General features: G+C 49.5%; 1 protein-coding gene across 3 annotated transcripts; it reads right to left on the reverse strand.

Moving 5' to 3' along the window:
* Nucleotides 1-1,004: 1,004 nt before the first annotated feature.
* PIGZ (phosphatidylinositol glycan anchor biosynthesis class Z) lies at nucleotides 1,005-23,552 on the reverse strand. Of its 3 annotated transcripts, XM_016940219.4 has the most exons (4): nucleotides 23,406-23,552; nucleotides 15,763-15,983; nucleotides 6,575-6,785; nucleotides 1,005-3,335 (listed from the first exon to the last, which is right to left on the reverse strand). In XM_016940219.4, exons 2-4 carry the CDS (start codon nucleotides 15,763-15,765, stop codon nucleotides 1,807-1,809), a joined length of 1,743 nt encoding a protein of 580 aa, XP_016795708.1. In that variant the 5' UTR covers nucleotides 15,766-15,983; nucleotides 23,406-23,552; the 3' UTR covers nucleotides 1,005-1,806. The 3 variants fall into 3 exon arrangements, with proteins under 3 accessions (XP_016795708.1, XP_016795709.1, XP_054538435.1); XM_016940220.4 differs by lacking the exon at nucleotides 15,763-15,983; XM_054682460.2 differs by lacking the exons at nucleotides 15,763-15,983; nucleotides 23,406-23,552 and adding an exon at nucleotides 11,050-11,164.
* Between the last annotated feature and the right edge of the window lie 642 nt (nucleotides 23,553-24,194).

Here is a 24,194-nt window from a genome sequence, read left to right on the forward strand (position 1 = left end):
TTTTTGAGACGGAGCCTTACTCTGTCACCAGGCTGGAGTGCAGTGGTGCGATCTCGGCTCACTGCAACCTCCACCTCCCAGGTTCAAGTGATTCCCCTGCCTCATCCTCCTGAGCAGCTGGGACTACAGGTGCGTGCCACCACGCCTGGCTAATTTTTTGTATTTTAGTAGAAACGGGGTTTCACCACGTTGGCCAGGATGGTCTCGATCTCCTGACCTTGTGATCTGCCCGCCTTGGCCTCCCAAAGTGCTGGGGTTACAGGTGTGAGCCACCACGCCCAGCCACAATTTTGTTTTGTTTTGTTTTTGGTTGAAATGGCATTGCACTTTGTTGCCCAGGCTGGTCTTGAACTCCTGGCCTCAAGCAGTTCTCCTGCTTCTACCTTCCAAAGTGCTGGGATTACAGGTGTGAGCCACCACACCCAGCTCTGATCATTTCTAATTAGGCAGCACAGTTAATCATGCAATCTAGAAAGCTTGAAGCCGTCAGAAAAATTGAGGCTGGTAACCAGACACTAGCTGAGTGTTGTGTGTTCTCTGCTCTCTGGGGCAGGATGGGAGGGCTTGAGACCCACAGTTCTAAGGAGGAAGAACACCTGGCTCCCTAATCTGGGAGAATGACCTATTTTTTTTTTCCCCCAAGACGGAGTTTTGCTCTGTCTCCCAGGCTGGAATGCAGTGGATCTCGGTTCACTGCAACCTCTGCCTCCTGGGTTCAAGTGATTCTCCTGCCTCAGCCTCCTGAGTAGCTGGGATTACAGGTGCGTGCCACCACGCCTGGCTAATTTTTATATTTTTAGTAGAGACGGGGTTTCACCATGTTGGCCAGGCTGGTTTTGAACTCCTGACCTCAAGATCTGCCCGCCTCAGCCTCCCAAAGTACTGGGATTACAGGTGTGAGCCACTGCGCCCAGCCAGGAGAATGACTCTTAAGGACAAGGTGCAGAAATGGCTGGAGAGTTTCCCTCTCAGGAACAGGAGTAAAAGAAAGTAGGGAGAAAATCTCCAGTGCTATTATATATTTCAAACATTACTTGTTTGTATAATAACCAAACACCGAGACAGCAGGCATCAGAGTGCCATGAAGTACAACACAACTCCCACTTCCATGCTTGAAGAGCTTTGTGAGAGCTGTGCCTGTTGAGGCAGGGGACGTGTACTGTGGACTCCAGGAATGACACAATGTTAGCTGGCAGACACCTCAAAGTTCCTCTGATCCCAACAGACTGGGAAGTGGGGTGGGTGAGTGGAAGGGGCTTTCTCAAGATCACACAGTGAGGAGGTGACAGACCAAGGGGCTGGAATTTGGGTCCCCTGGATCTGGGCCACCTGTTCTCTATACTTCGTCTCACTGACTTGCACATATTTCGATAGGCAGATGGGTCTTAGGAAGCCAGAGGGTTGTCATGACAGCAAGGGTAAGGCATCATGGGAGGTTTGGGAGAGGTCATTGAGGAATGTCACTAGCAGTTCATTGTCTTTTTTTCACAACCAGGTACTATTACGTATTTCAAACATCACAGTGGCTGGAAGCAACAGGGCAGGAACAGACAGGTGTCGTCACTTAACCTGGTCTTTGGGGACCTTGACATCAAGACTGACAGGTCAAATCTTTGGTCTCAGGGAGAAGAGTGCCAGCTCACCCAGAAGGCAGAACAGCTAACAGCCATGCCCAGGAGAGGCAGCAGTGGGAGTCATGAAGGAGGACGGGGTCCTGTCCCAGCGTCCCAGCCCAGCTACCCAAGTAGAAGGTGGGGCAGCATCTTCTATGGCTGAGTCTTGGGCAGTGGGTGCTCTGTCATATTGTCAGGTTTCTTCCCCCAGCTCCACAATGTGAAGACTGAGGTGGTCCCTCCAAGCCCCACTCAGCAAGGAGGACAGGGCTGGTGGATCCTCCAGGGTCAGATGGGGAAATAAAAGTGTTTCATTCTTGAAGGGGAAGCTGCACTTCTCCACGGCATGCCTGGTGGTGCCAGGGGTTACCACAAAGAGGCGGCAGAGCCATGGCCCACCGGCCACTTGGCAGGCTGGTTGTCTGGTGAAGCTTTTCAGGGTTTGGCACAGGGCCCAGTCCTCAGTCCCCCCCATGTCCACCACCTCCACTGGTGCCCCCGGGCCTGGGAGGTGCAGGAGGTGCCGGGGGGGCATGTAGGTGTGAGTGAAGAGGAGTGTGTAGTGGGTGGGTGTGCTTGGGAGCACAGGGGCGTGGACCACCTGCTCCAGGTACTCCAGGCCAGGCACCAGGCCCCCCTGATGCAGGCAGCCGAAGAGGAAGGCACCGAGGGCGTTGAAGAGGACCACAGTGCCCTTCCAAGGCACAGGCTGGGTCTGCGGACTACAAAGCAGGACCAGGGGGACCAGGAGGGGAATCAGGAACCGAGCCTCCTGGTGGCTAAAGGCAGATAGCAGGGCCAGAGGCGTGAAGTAGAGGAGAAGGAGACAGGACCTGGGGCTGGACAGCAGGCTCCGGGCACCCAGTGCCCTCAGGAGGCCCATTTGTGCAGAGGCCTGGAGGCCGACTTGCAGCTGTTGCCACGCAGCCTGCAGGGCCTGGGCATGCAGCACCCCGAAGAGCAGGAAGCCGTTGACTGCCAGGTGAGTGAGCCGCGCGTGCGTGCCATGTCTCGCCAGGTTTTGGGGATTCAGGTTGTAGTGCAAGAAGTTGACAGGTGTAAGGACAAGGGTCCTGGACGTAGCGGGGCTGGAGAAATACCAGCTGTCCACGGCCACAAACACCGCTGCCGTGAGGGCCGCCCCAGGGAGCAGCACCAGGGCCTCCCGGGTCAGAGACTTCAAACCAGGGTTTGTGGCTCCACGAGTGCCCCAGAGGTAGAGGGGGACCACAGCAAAGGCCAGAAAGGTGGGCCGGTTGAAGAAGCCAGCAGCCACAATGCCTCCAAGAAGCCAGCTGTGCCACCGTGGACCCGGCGCCGGCTCCTTGCGTGTAGGGCCCCACATTACATGGGAGGATACCAGCACCAGCAGCCACGTGAAGAGGAGTCCCTCAATGGTGTTGGAGAAGGTCCTTGTGTAGAAGACCAGGGTGACGTAGGAACCAGACAGCAGGGCCAGGGCGTTCCAGCGATCCGCCCCCATCAGCGGGGCCAGGTGGTACACGGCCCCGTCCAGAGCAAAGGAAAGGGCAGTGAGGAGGAGTCGAGGCCCCACCAGCAGCGCGTAGCCGCTCACCAGGCCAGGCCACGGCCCCAGCTCCTCCCAGAGCCTGAGCAGCCAGAAGGTGGAACCAGAGATCAGCAGGGGGAAGACCACCGAGCGGCAGGAGCTGCTGGGGTAAAACTCCCAGGGCCGCGCGGCCTGAAGGCCCAGGATGTCCTCTGCAGAGAGAGAGGCAGAGGTGAGCCAGTCCCAAGCTCAGGGATGTAGTGGGCAAAATTCTAGGATGGCACCCCACATTTCCCACCCCTTGGTGTGTGTGCCCTGCATAATCCCTGGGACTGTGCACAGGCTGGATTTTTTCCTCCCTTCCTGCCTTCCCTCCCTCTCTCCCTCCTTCTTTCCCTTCCTTCCCTTCCTTCCTTCCCTTCCTTCCCCTTCCTTCCCTTCCCCTCCCCTCCCTCCCCTCCCTTCCCTCCCTTCCCTTCCCCTCCCCTCCCTTCCCTTCCTTCCCTTCCTTCCCTTTACTTCCCTTCCTTCCCTTCCCCTCCCCTCCCTTCCTTCCCTTCCTTCCTTCCCTTCCCTTCCTTCCCCTTCCTTCCCTTCCCCTCCCCTCCCTTCCCTTCCTTCCCTTCCTTCCTTCCCTTCCCCTCCTTTCCCTTCCTTCCCTTCCCTTCCCCTCCCCTCCCTTCCTTCCCCTTCCTTCCCTTCCTTCACTTTGTTCATCTCTGTCACCCAGGCTGGAGTGCAGTGGCGAGATCACAGCTCTCTCTATGTTACTCAGGCTGATCTCAGACTCCTGGCTTCAATCCATTCTTCCACCACAGCCTCCTAATGTGCTGGGATTACAGGTTTGAGCCACTGCACCTGGCCCGCAGGATGGACTGTATCCTGAAATTAGGTTGCTTATACAGGAGCACTGACTGTAAAATAGGGAGACTATGCGGTGGGCCGGACCTAGTCACAACAATCTTTTAATAACAGAGTTTTCACCAGCTGGACGCAGAAGTGGCAGTGAGATTCAAAGCATGAGAAGGATTTGACATGCCACTGCTGGCTTCAAGATGGAAGAGGCCATTGGCTAGGAATGTGGGTGGCCTCTGAAAGCTAAGAGCAAGGAAACCGCACCATAGGTTCCACAGCTGAAATGAACTAGATTCTGCTAGAATTAGAGAGCTTCCAGACAAGAACTCAGCCCAGTCCATACGCTGATGTCCACCTTGTGAGCAGAGAGCCTGTGCCGCACTTCTGATGCACAGAACTGTGAACTCACAGACGGGTGCAGTTTGAGCTGCTCGTAGGATTTTGAGGACTTGTCAGGAGCAGCAGAAGCAAGTGCAGGGGAGCTCAGAGTGCAGAGGGCAGGAGGGGCCTCCCCGGGAGATGAGGTGGCAGTGTGTCCTGGGAAGAGTGTGTGGGAGGCGGGCAGGTGGGGGAGGCCTAACCTCTTCTCAGGGTTCCAAGATCTCAAAAGCCAAGGACAAGCACCCTTGTCCTTACACCTGTCAAGCTTGACAGAGCCCCATCTCTGATAATGATTGTTATCAGGAGATGGGGGGAGAGAAGAGGGGTAGGGGATGAGCCATCAGGGTTATGTCAGAGGTGATTTATGTTAGTTTTGTTTACAATACTTAAATTTTTTTTTTTTTTAGACAGAGTCTCACTCTGTCACGCATGCTAGAGCCCAGTGGCGCTATCTCGGCTCACTGCAACCTCTGCCTCTGGGGTTCAAGTGATTCTCCTGCCTCAGCCTCCAAGTAGCTGGGACTACAGGCGCCCGCCACTGCGCCTGGCTGATTTTTGTATTTTCAGTAGAGATGGGGTTTCGCCATGTTGGCCAGGATGGTCTTGAACCCCTGACCTCAGGTGATCCACCCGCCTCAGCCTCCTGAAGTGCTGGGATTACAGGCGTGAGCCACTGCACCCTGCCTATGATACTTAAATTTTTTGTAAGAAGAATATATCCAAGTAGTACTTACATAATTTAAGAAATACTTGCTGCCTGTTCTGTAACCCTGTGCCCCAACGTCCCAGAGCTCTGAGGGGTGGGGGCGCGGGAGCAGCTCCACTCCAAGCCTCATTGTTCACAGCGTCTCTTGCTTGATCACCTGCTGGCTGTTTCGAGCTGATCATACAGCCTGCGGATCATTCGGGCTCTTTGATTCTGCTACTTATTTCTCCAGCCTTTCAGCTGTTTTATCTGTCTATGTTAGATGTTGAAAGGGAAGCAAAATCCAGGATCAAATCTATCTGGCTGCTTTTCTGGTTAAAAAACGATGTGAGGGAAAGAAGATGAGCCTTTTAACTTAAAAAACAAATTCACCTGTTGAGCCCTGTGGCAAAGAAAGCTGATGCCTCCAAAATATCTATTCCCTCCTCCTTCATTAGACTTTTTTTTTTTTGAGATGGAGTCTCGCTCTGTTGCCCAGGCTGAAGTGCAGTGGCACAATCTTGACTCACTACAACCTCCACCTCCTGGGTTCAAGCAATTCTCCTGCCTCAGCCTCCCAAGTAGCTGGGATTACAGGCGCCCGCCACCATGCCAGGCTAATGTTTTGTATTTTTAATAGAGATGGGGTTTCATCATTTTGGCCAGACTGGTCTCAAACTCCTGACCTCAGGTGATCCACCTGCCTCAGCCTCCCAGAGTGCTGGGATTACAGGTGTGAGCCACTGCATCTGACTCCTTTGACTCTTTTTCTGGGCACTTGGTCAGATATAAAGACTATAATTTTTAGCGTCCTTTGCAGCTAGGTGTGGCCTCATGATACATTCTGCCCAGTGTGATAGAAATGAGCAAAAAGCATGCGACCTTCAAAATATGACCTTAAAGAGAGAAGTAATGCCCTTCTCCTTTGTTGGCTGGAAAGACTGCCTGTAGACTTGATGGCTGGAGCTCAAGCAGCCGTCTTGAACTATGAGGATGACCCCACATGCCCATCACATCTGAAAGGCCTCGAGGCCTTTGGGCGAGACGGCATGGGCCAGGCAACCAGCCTCATGATGTGTCCCACACCGCCTAACAGATGAGTGAGTGTCCCAGGTCTGGGTTCCCTCACCCCTCTCTTGAATCTACAGAAGAGAAGTTTCATGATCTCAGATCACAGCCCTATGGAAGCTCTTGCCAAACACTGGGGAAGCCTAACTCTAATAAAAGTGTTCCCATGGGAAGTCCAACACAGCTCTCATTCTGAATGACTTGTATTGTTGGTCCAAGCAGGGATACATCAAAGAGACTGGCGGTTTATTAGCATTACCCAGAAGGTCAGTGTCACCACTTGGGAAGGAGATATGAAGTCCCCACTTCCAAGTTCTTACCCCAGAGAGAGAGGCTGCTGCTCTGCTTGTGGATTTACCACTCATCTGCCCAGACATGCTACTCCCTCCCCACAAAGTCTCCCGTCAGCTTCTCAAGCAGACTCTGCTGCAGCTTGTCTCAGCCACACATGCGGAGTTTTACCTGCCATCACCTCAGGGGACTGGAAGAACTCATCTGGGTGCACATAGCCCGTCTGCGGAAGGAGACACCACAGCACTCGGAGCAGGCTGAGACCACCCCAAAGCACCCTGACTGCCATCTTCAGATCCAGTTGTGGCCAACACACCGGGCCCAAAACCTGGAATGATGTCCCAGCTGCTACAGATGCTACGCTGGATCCACAGATCTGCATCTGTTGAGGATAACAGTTGTTGGTTATCACGATGTAAATTATAACATATTCAACTGTCTGAACAAACTCAAAATGGATCTGTCATTTAATAAAAATGACAATAATAAGAATAGCTACTTTATACTCTATGCCCACTAACTGCCAGGCACGTGACATGCATATTTCATTTAATCCTTTCCACAGTCTGGGGCAGTGGGTCTTAGGATCCCTATTGTACAGATGGGGAAACGGAGGCCTCTGCTGAGTAACTTGGTTACTTGCTGATCATATTTGCTAAGGAGTCTGATGGTTCATTTTATGTGTCCACTTGACTGGCCTAAGAGATACCCAGAGAGCTGGTAGAACATTATTTCTGGCAGTGTCTATAAGGGTATTTCAGGGAGAGATTAGCCTTTGTTGTGGTTTTTTTGTTTGTTTGTTTTTTGAGACGAAGTCTTGCTCTGTCACCCAGGCTGGAGTGCGGTGGCATGATCTGGGCTCACCGCAACCTCCACCTCCCAGGTTCAAGTGATTCTCCTGCCTCAGCCTCCTGAGAAGCTGGGATTACAGGCACACGCCACTATGCCCGGCTAATTTTTGTATTTTTAGTAGAGACGGGGTTTCATCATGTTGGTGAGGCTGGTCTTGAACTCCTGACCTCATGATCCGCCCACTTTGGCCTCCCAAACTCCTGGGATTACAGGCGTGAGCCACCGTGCCCAGCTAAGATTAGCCTTTGAATTGGTAGACTAAGAAGATCAGCTGCACCAGTGTGGGTGGGCATGATCCAACCCACTGAGGGTCTGAATAGAACAAAAAGGTGGAGGAAGGGTGAATTTGCACTCTCTTCAGCTGGGATAGCCATCTTCTCCTGCCTCAGACATCGGTGCTCCTGGTTCTTGGGCCTTCAGACTCTATGTCTCACACCAGTGTGCCCCAACCCACCTCCCTGAATCAAGCTCTCAGGCCGTCGGACTAGGACTGGGAGTTACACTGTAGGCTCCTCTGTTTCTAAGGCTCCCGACTCAGACTGAATTAAACCACCAGCTTTCCTGGTTCTCCAGCTTGCAGGTGTCAGATTGTGGGACTTCACCAGCCCCCATAATTGCATGAGCTAATTTTCATAGTAAATGATAAAGCCAATTCCCTATTGTTTCTGTTTCTCTGGAGAATCCTGACTTATACAGGGTCTAAATATGACATTTGCTCAATGTGACATTTGCAAGGAAGATTAGGGTACCCAACAAATCTGGGTCTTGCAGCCCATCCTGATCACCAGCTCCTATCCACAGGCCAGTATGGCAGGCTGCTTCTTGCATTTCTGAAAACTTGGGAAAGTCAACGGATGCCACCCATTTCCCTGCAAAAATTACACTCAACCCCATTGTTTCCAGTCACTCCCTCCAACTTTCACACACCCTGGAACCTGCCTTTTGGAAGGTGGTGGGAACATTTGTAACTCTATATGATGAGAATCCTAACTCCCTCAACTCAAATATAGTATTAACTGCATCTCAGAAGTTTTCTATGTAACTCAAAGAGCAGTGACAATCTGAGCCCATGGCATGCTGGATCTGTACGTCCACAGCACCGCTGCTGAACAGGAAAGCAAGCTTGACAACCTGCTTGTCCCTCCTCCGGAAATAGTGATGTTGCCCTGACTTCTTGATATTTTAAATTCTGACCTTAAATAGTTCTTGCTCTCAGGTGTAATGTCAGGTGGCTCACACCTATAATCCCAGAACTTTGGGAGGCTGAGATGAAAGGATCGCTTGAAACCAGGAGTTCAGACCAGCCTGGGCAGCAAAGTGAGATCCCCATTTCTACGAAAAAATAGCTGGACACAGTGGTGTGTGCTGGTAATCCCAGCTATTCAGGAGGCTGAGACAAGAGGATCACTTGAACCCAGGAATTTGAGGCTGCAGTGAGCTATGATCACACTACTGCACTTCTGCCTGGGTGACAGAGCAAGACCCTGTCAAAAAAAGAAGCCAGGTGCGGTGGCTCACACCTGGAATCCCAGCCCTTTGGGAGGCTGAGGCAGGCAGATTGCTTGAAGTCAGGAGTTTGAGACCAGCCTGGCCAACATGGCAAAAACCCATCTCTACCAAAAAAATACAAAATTTAGCCAGGTGTGGTGGTGTGCACCTGTAATCCCAGCTACTCGGGTGGCTGAGGCATGAGAATTGCTTGGACCCAGGAGGTGGAGGTTGTGGTGAGCTGAGATCACACCACAGCACTCTAGCCTGGAGGACAGAGCAAGACTCTGTCTCAATCAATCAATAAAAAGTTTTTTTAAAAAGAAAACATTGTTAACTATAGTTACCCTACTCTGCTATCAAACATTAGAAATTAAATCTTCTAACTGTAGTTTGTACTGTAGCTTATATTCTAAACTGATTTTTATTCCTAATATTGGTTTACTTGTGCATTCTTTTTTCTTTCTTTATAATCGTCCCCAGAATTGTGTTGATTTTGCGAATTTTTTCAAAACATCAACTTTTGCCCTTGTTTTTAATTTCTTTGCTCATCTTTATTTTTTCTTTCCTTTTACTCTTTTGGGTGATTATCTCATTGTTTTATTTCAGATCTTTTGCTATGAGCACAGCTTGTTAATTTGGAGCCTTATTTTCTATAAGAAGTGTTGAAGGCTACACATTTTTCTCTAAATTAGTATTAACTGTACACCGCAAGTTTTCCTATGTAATAATTTCATCAACTTTTGGTTCTAAATATTTCTAATTGCGTAATTTCTTCTTCCACTAATGCCTTATGGTTGAAGGATTTAATTTTTAGTGGTCCTTTTCGTAGATATTCCATGGATGCTTGAGAACACCATACATTCTATACTTACTGGATATAGAGTTCTATAAGTTGTCATTAGATCAAGCTTATTAGTTGTGTTGTTGAAATCTTTTTTTTTTTTTGAGATAGGGTCTCACTGTGTTGCCCAGTCTGGAGTGCAGTGGCACGATCATGGCTTACAGTAGCCTCGACCTCCTGGGCTCAAGCAATCCTCTGACCTCAGCCTCCTGAGTAGCTAGGAAGACAGGTATGTGCCACCATCCTTGGTTAATTTTTAAATTTTTTGTAGAGACAAAGTCTTGCTATGTTGCCCAGGCTGGCCTTGACCTCCTGGGCTCAAGCAATCCTCCCACCTTGGCCTCCCAAAGTGCTCGGATTACCTGCATGAGCCACCTTGCCTGGCCCAAATCTTTTATGTTCTTAATTTATTGATTTTTTACTGCTTATTTTATCAATCACAGAAATGTGTGTTGAACTAGCTCATGAAATAGTTGACTTGTCTAATTTTCCTTGTAATTCTGTCAATTTTAGTTCATTTTTGAAGCTATATTATTATATTTGTAGAAGTTTATAATTGTTATGCCTTATTGGAAAATTGAATATCTTATCATTATATAGTAATCTTTTAATCTCTAGTTCTGTTTTGCCCTAAAATATATTTTTTCTGATATTACTGTTGCTATACACACTTTTTGGAAACTTAGTATTTACCTGGTACATCATTTTCCACCCTTTTCTTTTCTTTCTTTCTTTCTTTCTTTCTTTCTTTCTTTCTTTTTTTTTTTTGAGATAGTCTCGCTCTGTTGTCCAGGCTGGAGTGCAGTGGCATGATCTTGGCTCACTGCAACCTCTGCCCCTCCTGGGTTCAAGCGATTCTCCTGCCTCAGCCTCCCCAGTAGCTGGGACTATAGGTGCGCACCACCACGGCTGCCTAATTTTTGTATTTTTAGTAGAGACGGGGTTTTGCCGTGTTGGCCATGCTGGTCTCGAACTCCTGACCTCAGGTGATCTGCCCACCTCAGCCTCCCAAGATGCTGGGATTACAGATGTCAGCCACTGCGCCCAGCCAATTTAGGGTTATTATTGATACATTTATTTCTACCATCTTATTTTGTGTTTTCTTGTCTTGTTTTTTCAATTTTTTTTGTCCTTTCTTGCCTTCTTTTGAATTAGTTTTTTTTTCTCTTTTCTCTAACAGTTTGGAAGTTACATATACTCAGTTTCCAATATGCTATAAAATACCATATATTATTTAATATTTTAATATTTAGTATACTATGTTATGTGTCTTCACTATGATTATTCTGGGTGCACATTTCTTTTTATTTATTATAGTCGAAAGTTTTTTGGCTTCTCAAACCTGTGGATTAGGACCCTTTGTCATTTATAGAAAGTAATCCTTCATTAGACTATATGCTGCTGATAAAGACATACCCGAAACTGGGTAATTTATAAAGGAAAAGAGGTTTAATGGACTCACAGTTCCACACGGCTGGGGAGGCCTCACGATCATGGTGGAAGGCAAAGGCACGTCTTACATGGCAGCAGGCAAAAAGCGAATGAGAAGCAAACGAATGAGAAGCAAGCGAATGAGACGCAAGCAAAGGGGGTTTCCCCTTATAAAACCATCAGATCTCGTGAGACCTATTCACTACCACAAGAACAATGTGAGGGAAACCACCCCCATAATTCAATTATCTCCCACCAGGTCCCTCCCACAGCATGTGGTGTGGGAATTATGGGAGCTATAATTCAAGATGAGATTTGAGTGAAGACACAGCCAAACCATATCACAGACCTTCTCAGTCTATCTTCCATGTCTCTTTAAGTTCTATTTCATATTTTCCATATCTTTAGCTCTCTTGGCTATATGTCGGGTAAGTTCTGTTCTATCTTCCATGTCTCTAATCATCCTTTCAGCTGTATCTAGATGTTAAACCTGTCTATGGAGTTTTAAATTTCAGTTGTTATATTTTTCATTTCTACAAGTTGTTTGATTTTTTTCCACATCTGCTTGCTCTTTTGTGATATTTTCAAGACTCTCTTTTATTTATTAAATGATATCAAACATACTTGTTGGATATACTAGGTTTGATAACTCCAGCATCTAAAGTCTGGATCTGAATCTGCTGTCTTGTTTCTGCTGGATCTCACTCATAGTGCCCTGTTTATTTGTATAGTTAGTGAATTATTTTATTTAGTGAATTATCTCATTTTCTTTGGAATATTACTGTGGGAATTCTTTGAGGTCAGGGATGAGGCAAATTTCTCAGTTCCTCTTGAAAGGATTTACACTTGCTTCTCTCAGGTAACTGTGGGCATTACACGCCTAGGACCATTTCTAATCAAATTTTTGGCTCCAGGTTTTGTGTGTGTGTGTGTGTTTATCTTTTAGGAAGGGGGATAGTGCCTGGTCATGTAAATTCATGAGGGCAGGCTCATGATTACAAATTCTGAAGGGAGATACCCCACCCCCAGCTCAATTTGATTAGCATCAGGATCCAACAAGGGCAGTTTTCCTTTCAGTCCTGTAGGGATGGAATAATTTTTCTCTTCCTTTTTTTTTTTTTTTTTTCTTTCTGAGACAGAGTCTTGCTCTGTCACCTAGGCTGGAGTGCAGTGGCATGATCTCGGCTCACTGCAGCCTCTGCCTCCCAGGTTCAAGCAATTCTCCTGCCTCAGCCTCTTGAGTAGCTGGGATTACAGGCGCATGCCGCCACACCCAGCTAATTTTGTATTTTTAGTAGAGACGGGGTTTCACCATGTTGACCAGGCTGGTCTCGAACTCCTGACCTCGTGATCTGCCGGCCTCAGCCTCCCAAAGTGCTGGGATTACAGGCGTGAGCCACTGTGCCCGGCCGAATTTCTTAGGCCACCTTTATATTAGAACGTGGCCCTCCAGAGTCACAGTTTTGCGGGGAGTCTCCTGTTAGGCTTCCCTCCGGGTGGGCAGTAAGCTTTATCTTCTGTCCTGCTAGTCCTGAGAAGCTACCAAGTCCTGAAAACCTAATTTGCATAACCCAACTTTGAGGGTATCTACAAAAAATAGCTTTTTGTTTCCTAGTCTTTACAGTACAATAAGACACCCTAGAAGGAGATAGAAATAGTGGAAGGGGTCCCCGCTGTCAAATGGCATGCAATGTAGGGGCCTGAAGTGGCCAGTGGTTTGGATAATGAGGAAGCCAAGGAGGCTCTCAAATTCACAGTTTTGTATGTATCCTCAACTCCAAACCTGGCTCCTGGCTTTGCATACCTCTCTAAGTCCCTGTCTTCATGCCCAAGTATTGCTTACATTTTATTCGGCTTACATACTATTTTATCCAGCATTTTAGTTATTTTCAGCACTTTATTCCTTTTATAATTCAAGGACAACTTTCCACTTGTGTCCTGTTTAACAACCTTTATTTTTTTTTTCTATTCATAAACATAATACAAAATTGTTGTAGAAAAAGTAAAAAGTGCAATAAGCCAAAAGGGGAAAATGGAAATTACATGCAGTTCCTGTCACTCAAAAAAACACTGTTAGGCCGGGCATGGTGACTCACGCCTGTAACCCCAGAACTTTGGGAGGCTGAGGCCGGCGGATCACCTGAGGTCAGGAGTTCAAGACCAGCCTGGCCAACATGGTGAAACCCTGTCTCTCCTAAAAATACAAAAATTAGCAGGGCGTGGTGGCGGGCGCCTGTAATCCCAGCTACTGGGGAAGCTGAGGCAGGAGAATCGCTTGAACCTGGGAGGCGGAGTTTGCAGTCGGCCAAGATCGCGCCACTGCACTCCAGCCTGGGGGACAAGAGCGAGACTTCGTCAAAAACAAAAAACAACAAAAAACAAACAAACAAAAAACACTGTTAACATTTTGATATATGATTTTCTTGGAAAATATAGGATTATATTTGTTTATTCTTATATATCTACACTTTGGCATAATGTTGGCATGAGAAATAGTCATGTTGAGAGTTAAGACAGGGATTGAGAAAAGCTAAATTAGTTTAAGCCGTGTCAAATTCTTCTCAAGGAAGTCACATATTTAAGGGACAGCCTTGGTCAGCGGATCCTTCTGGTCATGATTTGGGGGAGGGGGGCAGGAAACATGAGGGGACTGTGTTGCTATCACAGGATGTGTCTCAAAACGACTATGCGGGAACTTGTATATCTCCACAACTGCTGAAGGCATCTGCTGAGGGTGAGTGGGAATGGAGGATGCTATACCTAGGTCTCTGAGCTGGGCTCCAGAAGAACTGATGGCAGGCTGTTCCTCAGCGTATGGGAAGGTGGGCAAGTTGGCATCATGACTTCCGCTATGGAGCAAGCCAGTCTCATGGGCATGTGGCCTTCGATAGCATGGCTCTGCTGTCCTCTATCTCACCCTCGCCCACTCTTATTTTGCCCTCCAGTTAGTACACACCCTGCCCAAGCCTGTGCCATTGCCTGGGGCTGCTCCATCTCAGTAGTGTAGCTTTGCAACATTGAAATTGAATTTTGTCTCTATAAGGGATGTCTGACCATTCAGTGAGTATTTTCAATGTATCTATTATATATTTGTAAATGGAAGGGGATCATACAATGTTTGCTTTAAAATTTGTTTTGTCACTTAGCAAAGTATGACCATCTTTCCATATATCATGAGCATCCCCTCCCACCAGCTGCAAGTTCTCCTTCCATCATGCATCTACTCCTTCCCTCTGTTCTCTTTGGTTGACACCTTCCTTTCCATTAACAAACACGTCCATCTCTCTACCATTCTTAGAAAAACAACCAACCAAAACTCCCTTGAAACTGTATGTCCCCTCCTTCTACTACTACCTTTCTCTCCTCCTCCCTTCACAGGGATCCTCAAACCATCTGCATTCACTGAATTCACTCCTCGCTTTTTAATTTCAATTTTTTTTAGAGAGGGGGCTCTCGCCTCCTTGGCTTCCGCGTTGTCAAAACCATTGGCCACTTCAGGCCCCCACACTGCCTGCCATTTGACAGCAGGGATCCTTCCACTATTCCTAGCTCCTTCTAGGGTGTCTTACTGTACTGTGAGGGGTAGGAAACAAAAAGCTACATTTTGTGGATACTCTTGAAGTTGGGTTATGCAAATTAGGTTTTCAGAATCTAGAAAGCAGATGTGAGACAGGCCATATTTTTTGCAGTTTTCTTTGTTTTCTCCTGGGAAACAAGATCGTTGAAGACATGGGATGTTCGTGCATCAGCTTTCCACTATCCGGTCCCCGCTTTGTGGGAATGGAGGACACAGTTGCAGTTATGGTGGCCACAGTACTGTGTTACAAAACCCAGCTAAGTTCTGCAGGTGGCTTTACAGTAGCCTGACTCTTACAGGAGTGGTCGCTCCTTTATGGAGTTACTTCTGGGTGTTCAGAGAGATTTTCCTGGAGGCCCAAATAGAGGTCATTTTTCAGTGTACTGAATGATTTTTACTACCTATTTGCCTGTATCAAATTCCTTTTCTGCTGGCTTCTATTTCTTGTACTGAACCTTCACCATTTGGTATCAGAAGTGGCTGTAGCCAATAGGCCCTTAAGGATGACAATATTCATTTGCTAAAAGAAAATAACGGCTGGGAGCGGTGGCTCACACTTTTAATCCCAGCATTTTGGGAGGCCGAGGCGGGTGGACCACCTGAGGTCAAGAGTTTGAGACCAGCCTGGCCAACATGGTGAAACCCTGTCTCTACGAAAACGACAAAAATTAGCTGGGCGTGGTGGTGTGCACCTGTAATCCCAGCTACTCAGGAGGCTGAGGCAGAATTGCTTGAACCTGGGAGACAGAGGTTGCAGTGAGCCGAGATTGCATGACTGCACTCCATCCTGGGCGATAGAGCAAGAACCTGTCTCAAAAAAAAAGAAAAAAGATGAAAGAAAGAAGAAAGGAAGGAAGGAAAGAAAGAGAGAAAAGAAAGAGAAAGAAAGAAAGAAAGAAAGAAAGAAAAGAAAACAACTACCTGCCTATCCTTTATGCCCAGAAAGAAAAAAATCTTTCAAGAACAAGGACAAAATAAAGATATTTTCAAGAAAACCAAAACTGAAAGTTCTTCACAAGCAGATATTCAGAAAATTATAAAGAATATATATCAGGCAGAAGGAAAAATGGTTCCAGATAGAAGTTCTGAGACGGAAGTAGGAATAAAGAGCAAAATAAGTTGGTCATTAAATGAGAGACATGTGGAAGGGGGAAGTCAAATAAATACCATCTTCCTGCTGCTTTGACTGTTTCCTTCTAGCGAGTAAGGTATAGGAGATGGATACAGTTTCTGAAGTAGTATTCCATGCTCATTCACCGGCTTCGTTGGGTGCTGCTGACAGGCGGCTGTGGTGGTTTGGCAATGGCTTTCTAACCCTGAGTCATAATTAAAGTGCTGTGTTCTTGAATGCAGTAGTTCCAGTGCTGGTCTCCTGAGTCCTCACTTTCCTGATAGGGGACAGAAGTAGTAGCTCCATTGGTCAGTTTTGCAGTGTTCTAGGAGTCATTCCTGGGGATTCAGCCCAGAGCTTGATCACCCAACCCTTCCAAAGGTTTTGTAAGCAGCTAATTCCCTATATTAACTCCTTTTTGCATAAAACATTTAGTTGTTTGCAAACAACAACAACAAAAACAAGGCAAGCTGCTTCAACAATTCATCATGTTGCCAGGTGTGATGGTGCACCCCTGTAGTCCCAGCTCCTTGGGAGGCAGAGGCAGGAGGATTGCTTGACCCCAGGAGTTCAAGGTCAGCCTGGCAACACAGCGAGACCCCCATCTCTTAAAAGAAAAAGCAGGAAACAATTCATCATGTCACATAAAAAAACAACCAGACTTGGTACTGCCAGGGTCCCTTGCTGCTTCTCAGGTCAGCCTTGATGCTGCCTTTCTCTTTGTGTGGACATAATCCTCAGTTCCAGCCATCCCGTCCAGACATGACAAACAGAAGTGTCTGTATTTTTGAGGCTATCTCTTTTTAAAACAGGTTTATTGAAATATAATTAATATACCGTACAATTTTAAAGTGTACAATTCAATGGTTTTTGGTATATTCGTAGACAGGTGCAACCATCACCACAGTCAGTTTTACAAATTTTCATCACTCAAGAAGAACCCCATATCATTTAGTTATCACCTCCCATCCTTGTCCACCACCCCAGACTCTGGAAACCACTAATCTACTTTCTGTCTCTATAGAATTCCCTATCCTGAACTTCCATATGAATGAAATCGTAAGGTCTGTGTGGGGAAAAGAAAGAGAGATCAGACTGTTACTGTGTCTATGTAGAAAAAGGAAGACATAAGAAACTCCATTTTGATCTGTACTAAGAAAAATTCTTCTGCTTTGAAATGCTATTAATCTGTAACCCTAGCCCCAACCCTGTGCTCACAGAAACATGTGCTGTATTGACTCAAGGTTAATGGATTTAGGGCTGTGCAGGATGTGCTTTGTTAACAATGTGTTTGCAGGCAGTATGCTTGGTAAAAGTCATCGCCGTTCTCCAGTCTCGAGTACCCAGGGACACAATGCACTGTGGAAAGCCACGGGGACCTCTGCCCAAGAAAGCCTGGGTGTTGTCCAGGCTTCCCCACACTCAGACAGCCTGAGATGTGGCCTCGTTGGAAGGGAAAGACCTTACATTACAGTCCCCCAGCCCGACACCCATAAAAGGTCTGTGCTGAGGAGGATTAGTGAAAGAGGAAGGCCATTTTGCAGTTTAGAGGAAAGCATCTGTCTCATGATCCCCTGGGAATGGAATGTCTCGGTGTAAAACCTGATCGTACATACTGAGATAGGAGAAAACCGCCCTATGGCTGGAGGTGAGACATGCTGGTGGCAATACTGATCTTTACTGCACTGAGATGTTTATGTAAAGTTAAACATAAATCTAGCCTACGTGCACATTCAGGCATAGCACCTTTCCTTAAACTTATTTATGACACAGAGTCTTTTGTTCACGTTTTCCTGCTGACCCTCTCTCCACCATTACCCTATAGTCCTGCCACATCCCCCTCACTGAGATAGTAGAGATAATGATCAATAAATACTGAGGGAATTCAGAAACCAGTGCCGGTGCAGGTCCTCACTTGCTGAGTGCCGGTCCCCTGGGCCCACTTTGCTTCCTCTATACTTTACCTCTGTGTCTTATTTCTTTTCTCAGTCTCTCGTCTCCACCTTGTGAGAAATACCCACAGGTGTGGAGGGGCAGGCCCCCTTCAGTCTCTGGAGGCCTTTGTGGCTGGCTTCTTTCACTTAGCAGAATGTTTTCATGGTTCGTCCGTGTTGTAGCAGGTATCAGTACGTCCTTACTTTTTATGGCCAAGTGATATCCCATTGTGTGGATATACCATATTTTGTGTGTCCATTCATCCATTGATGAACCTCTGAGTTGTTTCCATGTTTTGGCTATTGTAAACAGTGCTACTATAAACTTTTGTGTACAAGTTTATTCGTGGACATATGTCTTCATTTATCTTGGTATATACGTAAAGTCCCTGCATCCTATGGTAACTTTATGTTTAATCATTTGGGGAAACTTCCAGGTTGTTTTCCAAAGTGGCTGTATCATTTTACATTCCCACCAGAAATGTATGATGGTTCTAACCAACACTTGTTATCTGACTTTTGGGTTCCATCCATCTCAGTCGGTGTGAAGTGGTATCTCATTGTGGTTTTGATTTGCACCTGCATTTCTCTTTAAGATCAAGGAAATCTTTTCCAGAAGTTCACCAGCAGACTTTCTATCAAGTGCTGTTGAACAGAACTGCATCAAATACACCTTCCCAAACCAGTCACTGGCAAGGGAAATGAGATTACTGACGAAGACTCACCTCCTGGGTTGGAGCTGGGACTGTGGGAGCTTACCCTAACAACAGATTCTGTTAGGAAGGAGGAAGGAGGCAGAGGATCAGCTAGCCGTGTGGCTGCTACACGTGGCTTCCACGGGCTCTCACAGCTTTCCTCCTCCTCAGGCCATTTGTTCTTAGGCTTCTCTTCCTCTGTCCACCCCTTAAATGTCAATGTTCCTGGTCTTCAATGTCCTCCATATACACTTTTTTGGATCATCTCATTTATTCTCATGGTTTCCATTTCTACTTGATGCCTTCTGAAATTGCTTCTTTTCTGAGCTTCGGATTTACTGATAATAATAAGGAATAGTATAACAATAATAATAGCACTACCTTTTTTTCTTTGCTTTTATTTTTATTTTTATTTATTTATTTATTTATTTTGAGACGGAGTCTCACTCTGTCGCCCAGGCTGGAGTGCAGTGGTGCGATCTCAGCTCACTGCAAGCTCCGCCTCCCGGGTTCACGCCATTCTCCTACCTCAGCCTCCCAAGTAGCTGGGACTACAGGCGACTGCCACCAGGCCGGCTAATTTTTTGCATTTTTAGTAGAGACGAGGTTTCACCATGTTAGCCAGGATGGTCTCGATCTCCTGACCTCGTGATCTGCCCACCTCGGCCTCTCAAAGTGCTGGGATTACAGGCATGAGCCACCGTGCCCGGCCTAGCACTACCATTTTTTAAAATTTTTTTGAGATGGAGTCTTGCTTGTCGCCTAGGCTAGGTGCAGTGGCACGATCTTGGCTCACTGCAACCTTTGTCTCCCAGGTTCAAGTGATTCTTCTGCCTCAGCCTCCTAAGTAGCTGGGACTACAGGCACGCGTCACCACGCCTGGCTAATTTTTGTATTTTTAGTAGAGATGGGGTTTCACCATCTTGGCCAGGCTGGTCTCAAACTCCTACCTCATGATCCACCTGCCTCGGCCTCCCAAAGTGCTGGGATTACAGGCGTGAGCCACTGTGCCCAGTCTAGCACTGCCATTTATTAGATACATATTACCTTCCAGGCTTTGTACCTTATCTTATTTAATTATGAGAAGTCTATAACCCTATCCTTTTTTTTGTTTTTTAAGACAGGGTCTCACTCTGTCACCCAGGCTGGAGCGCAGTGGCATGATCTCAGCTCATTGCAACCTCTGCCTCCCAGGCTCTAGCAATCCTCCCACCTCAGCCTCTATAAACCTATTCTTATCCCTGTCTTACAGACAAATGAACAGGCTTTTTGCAAAAGGTAACGGAACTAATAAGTTGGTGAAGCTGGAAGATGGACCCGGTCTGTTTGACTCCACTGCCCTGCTCCACTGCCCATTAGGCTTCTGTACCTACTTCAAACACAGGGCAGCCCAAAAGAACTCATCACCTTCCCTGGAACGAGCCCTGTCCCCATGCTCCCTACAGCAATCAGGGAACTACCATGTATTAGTGTCTCAAACTCTTGGTACCAATTTACTGTGTTAATCTATTCTCACACTGCTATAAAGAACTGCCCAAGACTGGACAATTTCTAAATAAAAGAGGTTTCATTGACTCACAGTTCTACATTGCTGGGGAGGTTTCAGGAAACTTACAGTCATAGCGGAAGGGGAAGCAGGCACCTCTTCACAAGGTGGCAAGAGAGAGTGTGGGTGGAGGAAATGACGGACGCTTATGGAACCATCAGATCTCATGAGAACTCCCTAACTATCAGAAGAACAGCGTGGGGGAAACCGCCCCATGATCCGATCCTCTCCCACCGGGTCTTTCCCTCAACACTTGGGTATTACAATTCAAGATGAGATTGGGGCGGGGACACAAAAGCCTAACCATGTCATACCATTTGCCCAATTTAGTCCAGAATCCCACGGGCTATCTCCCTCCTCCTTTGTCCCTGCACTACATAATGCCAACGTTGCTTGCTAATTATTCCTTGAACCCAGCTCTTGTTCCTCATTCTCCACTGTCATTGTCTGAGTCCAGGTATGCTGTGACTGGTGTGCATGTACCTGGGATTTCTTAGCCTTAGGGGTGGCTGGCTGTGCAGAATCTTTGGATGGCTGGAGGCCCTGGGTTGGTTGTTTCTGTCTGCAAACAGCCCCCTCCTTTGTTAACCAGTGTGTCATATAACAGCAATCATTTTCTGTGGATGAATAATGAGGGAGATGGTAAGAAGCATGACCTGGAGTAGATTGCACCGCCATCCGCCTCTCCACTTTCCCTCTCTCATTGCATCCTTCCTCCTGACTGCGGCAGAGACAGGCTGAATCACTCCCCTGTGAGAAACCTCTGGATGGGGGGCCATCCCCTCACCACCCTGAGGACCAGGTCCACATTCCTTACTGTGGCTGACAAGGCCCTCCGTGGCTTCCAGTGTCCCCTTCCCGCCTCCACTCCTGTGTTCGTGAGTAGAATTCGGTGCTCCAGAAACATCACGCCTTTCTGCAGCCCTCTCCTCTACTCCGTGCTGTTTCTCACCCCAGCTGCTTGGCTCACACGGTTTCACTTACCCAATACGCTAATAACATGGAGGTTAAGACCAGCGGTGGCATCAGGTAACGCGGTTCAAGTCATTGCTGTCTGTCACTTGTTCATGGTGAAAGCACTCAATCTCTCTGAACCCCAATTTATACCTCAGCTGTAAAACAAGTACCTATCTCAGGGCTGTTGTGAAGATGAAATGAAGAAAATATGCAGACATAAGTGGTTGCTTTCTTTATCCATTTTGCTTAACTGCCCTAACCCCCAAGAAGTCTTCCCTAACCCTCCTTCTGAAGGACCCTGTGCAAAACTCTGCAGGCGCCATGCACTGACTGTTGTCTGATTATTTCTCTGCCCTGCTTGGCTGAGGTCTCCCAGGCATGGAGTCCCTTTGAGATTCATCTCCAGCCTGGGTGGGCCCACTGGGGCCCATCTGTCAAGGACAGAGCAGGAGGTCCTCCGGAGAAGGTGACAACGTAGTGGGGCATCGACCATAACAAATGCGGGAGCTCCAGGGAACGACCCCCGCCCGCTGGCGTCTCTCCAGTCTGAGACCCCACTGGAGGAGCTGTCCATGTGGCTGCCTCTCGCCTTTTATCCCAGGGGACAGAGCCAACGCCAAGCATGGCAACCACCCACCTTAACCTAATCAGGATGCAGCCTGCTCATTAATTCATTCATTCATTCAGAGGGATCTGTCCGGGTGCGGGTCCGGCACGGGTCCAAATCCTGCATCTCCAGTAGCCTCCTGGGGGTCGGTCGTCGGGAGGGCTCGTGAGCGGAAGGCTTTAGAATGAAGCGACAGGGCCCAGAGTCGTGGAGATTGGACTGGGGGGCAGGGGAGCAGGCATTGACAACCACGCCGACAGGGGCATCCCGCGCGCGTGTGTGGGAGAATGTGTAGGGCAAGCAGCAGGGAGAGACCATCTCAGAGACAGGGGAACAGCCAAGCAGAAACCACTGTGCTGGGCGCGGGGGGAGGCCGGGAGAGACAGCACATCTGCGGGGCGGGAGGAGGGGAGGGAAGGGAGTAGAAACACTGCTCCCGCCAGCCGCGGGTGATGGGGACACGTGTCCAGCTCGCTGAGTCCGAGGGCCTGGGCCCGCTTTGGGTGCCCTGTTTCTCCGGCGCCCAGGTGTGTGCGCAGAACCGTGTCTGCTCCAGGGACAGCAGTGAACGAGCGCCGTCCGGAGTGGCAGGGCCATCAGGAGTGGCAGGGCCATCAGGTGTGGCTCATTCCAAGAAAGGTCCCTACCTTCACATGTAAACTTCCTAGCAAAGCTGCTGGGTTGCGGCTTATGGGAGAAGGCGACGGGCCCAAGGTTCGGCCCCTTTGTCTGAATCTGGCATTTGGAGCAGGCTTTAAGACTTCGGGAAAAGCCGGGCCCCTGTGCAACCACCAAAGGCTGCTTCTCCCACCCTCAGGACTAAGATCTTGTTCCAGTCCTCCAGTCCTCGGGGTCTACTCCAGGGGTACAAGGTGAGAGTGGCTCTCCAGAGTACATTTGCCTTTTGGTGCCGCACTGCATCCTCACTTTGACCCTGAGCGCTGCAGTAAGCCCTGCAGGGTGCTCCACCTTGAAGCACGGGAAGATCTGATGCTGGCCGCCTTCTTCCTTCCGTTGCCTGAAAGGGCCCGTGTTTATCCTTCGCTTCACAGAGAACGCAACACACAACATTAAACACACATAAAGAGAGTGAAAGAGAACAAGGCATCTTCATCAAGGAGGGCGCACCATTTAACCACCCGCGACCTTGCAGTGCGCCTCTGCAAAGTGGGGACTCCGCTCTGTAGCAGGAGATGGGGGTGTTGACGATGTTGAAAGTAGTTCCCAGTTTTCCGAGGCAAAGGTGTCTGGGGCTGACGAATGACTTTTGAGAAGAAGGAATGATGAGAAATGTCCTCATTACAGAACTTTCCCGGCCACACTGTGAGTCCCACGCAAAGACCCCATGACCACCAACCGGAGCGCTGGGTGCTCCCTGGCAGGGTCACCTTTGCTTTTTGCGCGCCCCCATGCCACCCCTGGGGCAGGGGGCCATCCTCGCATCCTGGGAGTGCAGGCCTGGCCCGAAGCGCAGCCCCCGAGGCCGGGAGCCGAGATTCTTCTCGGCTTCGTGCTCAGAGCTTTGCAGCGTGGCATGGTTTCCTCCTCTTGCCCTGTTGCTGTTTCATACCTGGGGGAACCGAGACCCAGTCGGGTTATGGGCCTCCCTGAGAACACTGGCCTCCAGCAGAAGCAGATTCAACCCCAGGCCTCAACCTGGGCCCAGACCCGTGCCCTGGAGTGGAGTTTACCCACTGCCGCCCTTCCTGGGCAAATGTCACCGCTGCCTCCGTCCCCCTAGGTCCGGGGCGGGTCAGTGCTCCGAGCCAGCGGACCCCGGCCTAGGGACAGGTGCCTGCGAGAACGTGGGGGGCGGCCCCCAGCTCCCCTGCCCTCCTCCCTAGAGGCTGGGCCTGCGGGTCTCCCGGCTGCGCGCAAGGTGGGAACGGAGCCGACTGTGGTCCGCTCGCCCTCCCCGCACCCGCTCCTCTGGAGCCGCTGGGGCTGCGCATCGACTCACCCGCGCGGCCTCCGGGCTGCGCCTTCAGCGCTGGCGGCGTCCTGCCCGGCGAGGGCCAGGGTCCCAGGCGGCCCCGGAGGCGGCGGGACCGCAGGGCGGAGGGGAGGCCGTGGGAGCGGCCGGGCGCGCCGCAGCAGCGCGGAGACTGGGGCCACCGCCGCCTGCGCAGGGCCGGCCGGGAGGGAGGAGGAGCGCGCGGGCGGGGCCGCCGTGTACGTCCCCGCGCTCCCGCCCGGCCTGGCCCCGCGGTCCCGGAGCGAGCTGGGGCCACGCTGGGGAGGGTCCTGGGGGCGCCGCCGTCCCTCGGGCCGGGCAACGCCGGGCGGGGACCGGTCTCGCCCCGCCGCGCTCGGGCTCCCTCCCCGGCAGCCGCTCCTCGGCGAACAGCCTTTCGGCGCGCGGGGCTCTTAAACCAAACACCCCAGGCCACACTTCTCTCGTTCGAAATGACCGTTTCGGGGTTCTCTGTGCGGGGAGCTCCGCCGCCGCCGTCCCCCTTCCACGCGCGGGAGGTCGGCGAGGGCAGGGCGCGGACCCGGAGTGCGGCCCCCGGTCCTGCTTCGTGGCCCGAAACGCCTCACAATGGAGTCGCTCATGACAAGGGACTCAGCGCACGGGGCGGCTGCTGAGCCCCGCAGCGATCGGCGGGTGTGAGGTGTTCCCCGGCGTGATTGCCCGGGAGCCTGTCAGCCCCAGCCCTGACAGGAAAGGGAAGTCGAGAGGAGGCTGAGCGAACGGCCGCCGCCCCCGCGGGAGCTGCTCCGGGCGGACCCTGAGGGGCCTCTCCCT

Source organism: Pan troglodytes, chromosome 2, assembly GCF_028858775.2.
Source record: "Pan troglodytes isolate AG18354 chromosome 2, NHGRI_mPanTro3-v2.0_pri, whole genome shotgun sequence".
NCBI classification, from domain to species: Eukaryota; Metazoa; Chordata; class Mammalia; order Primates; family Hominidae; genus Pan; species Pan troglodytes.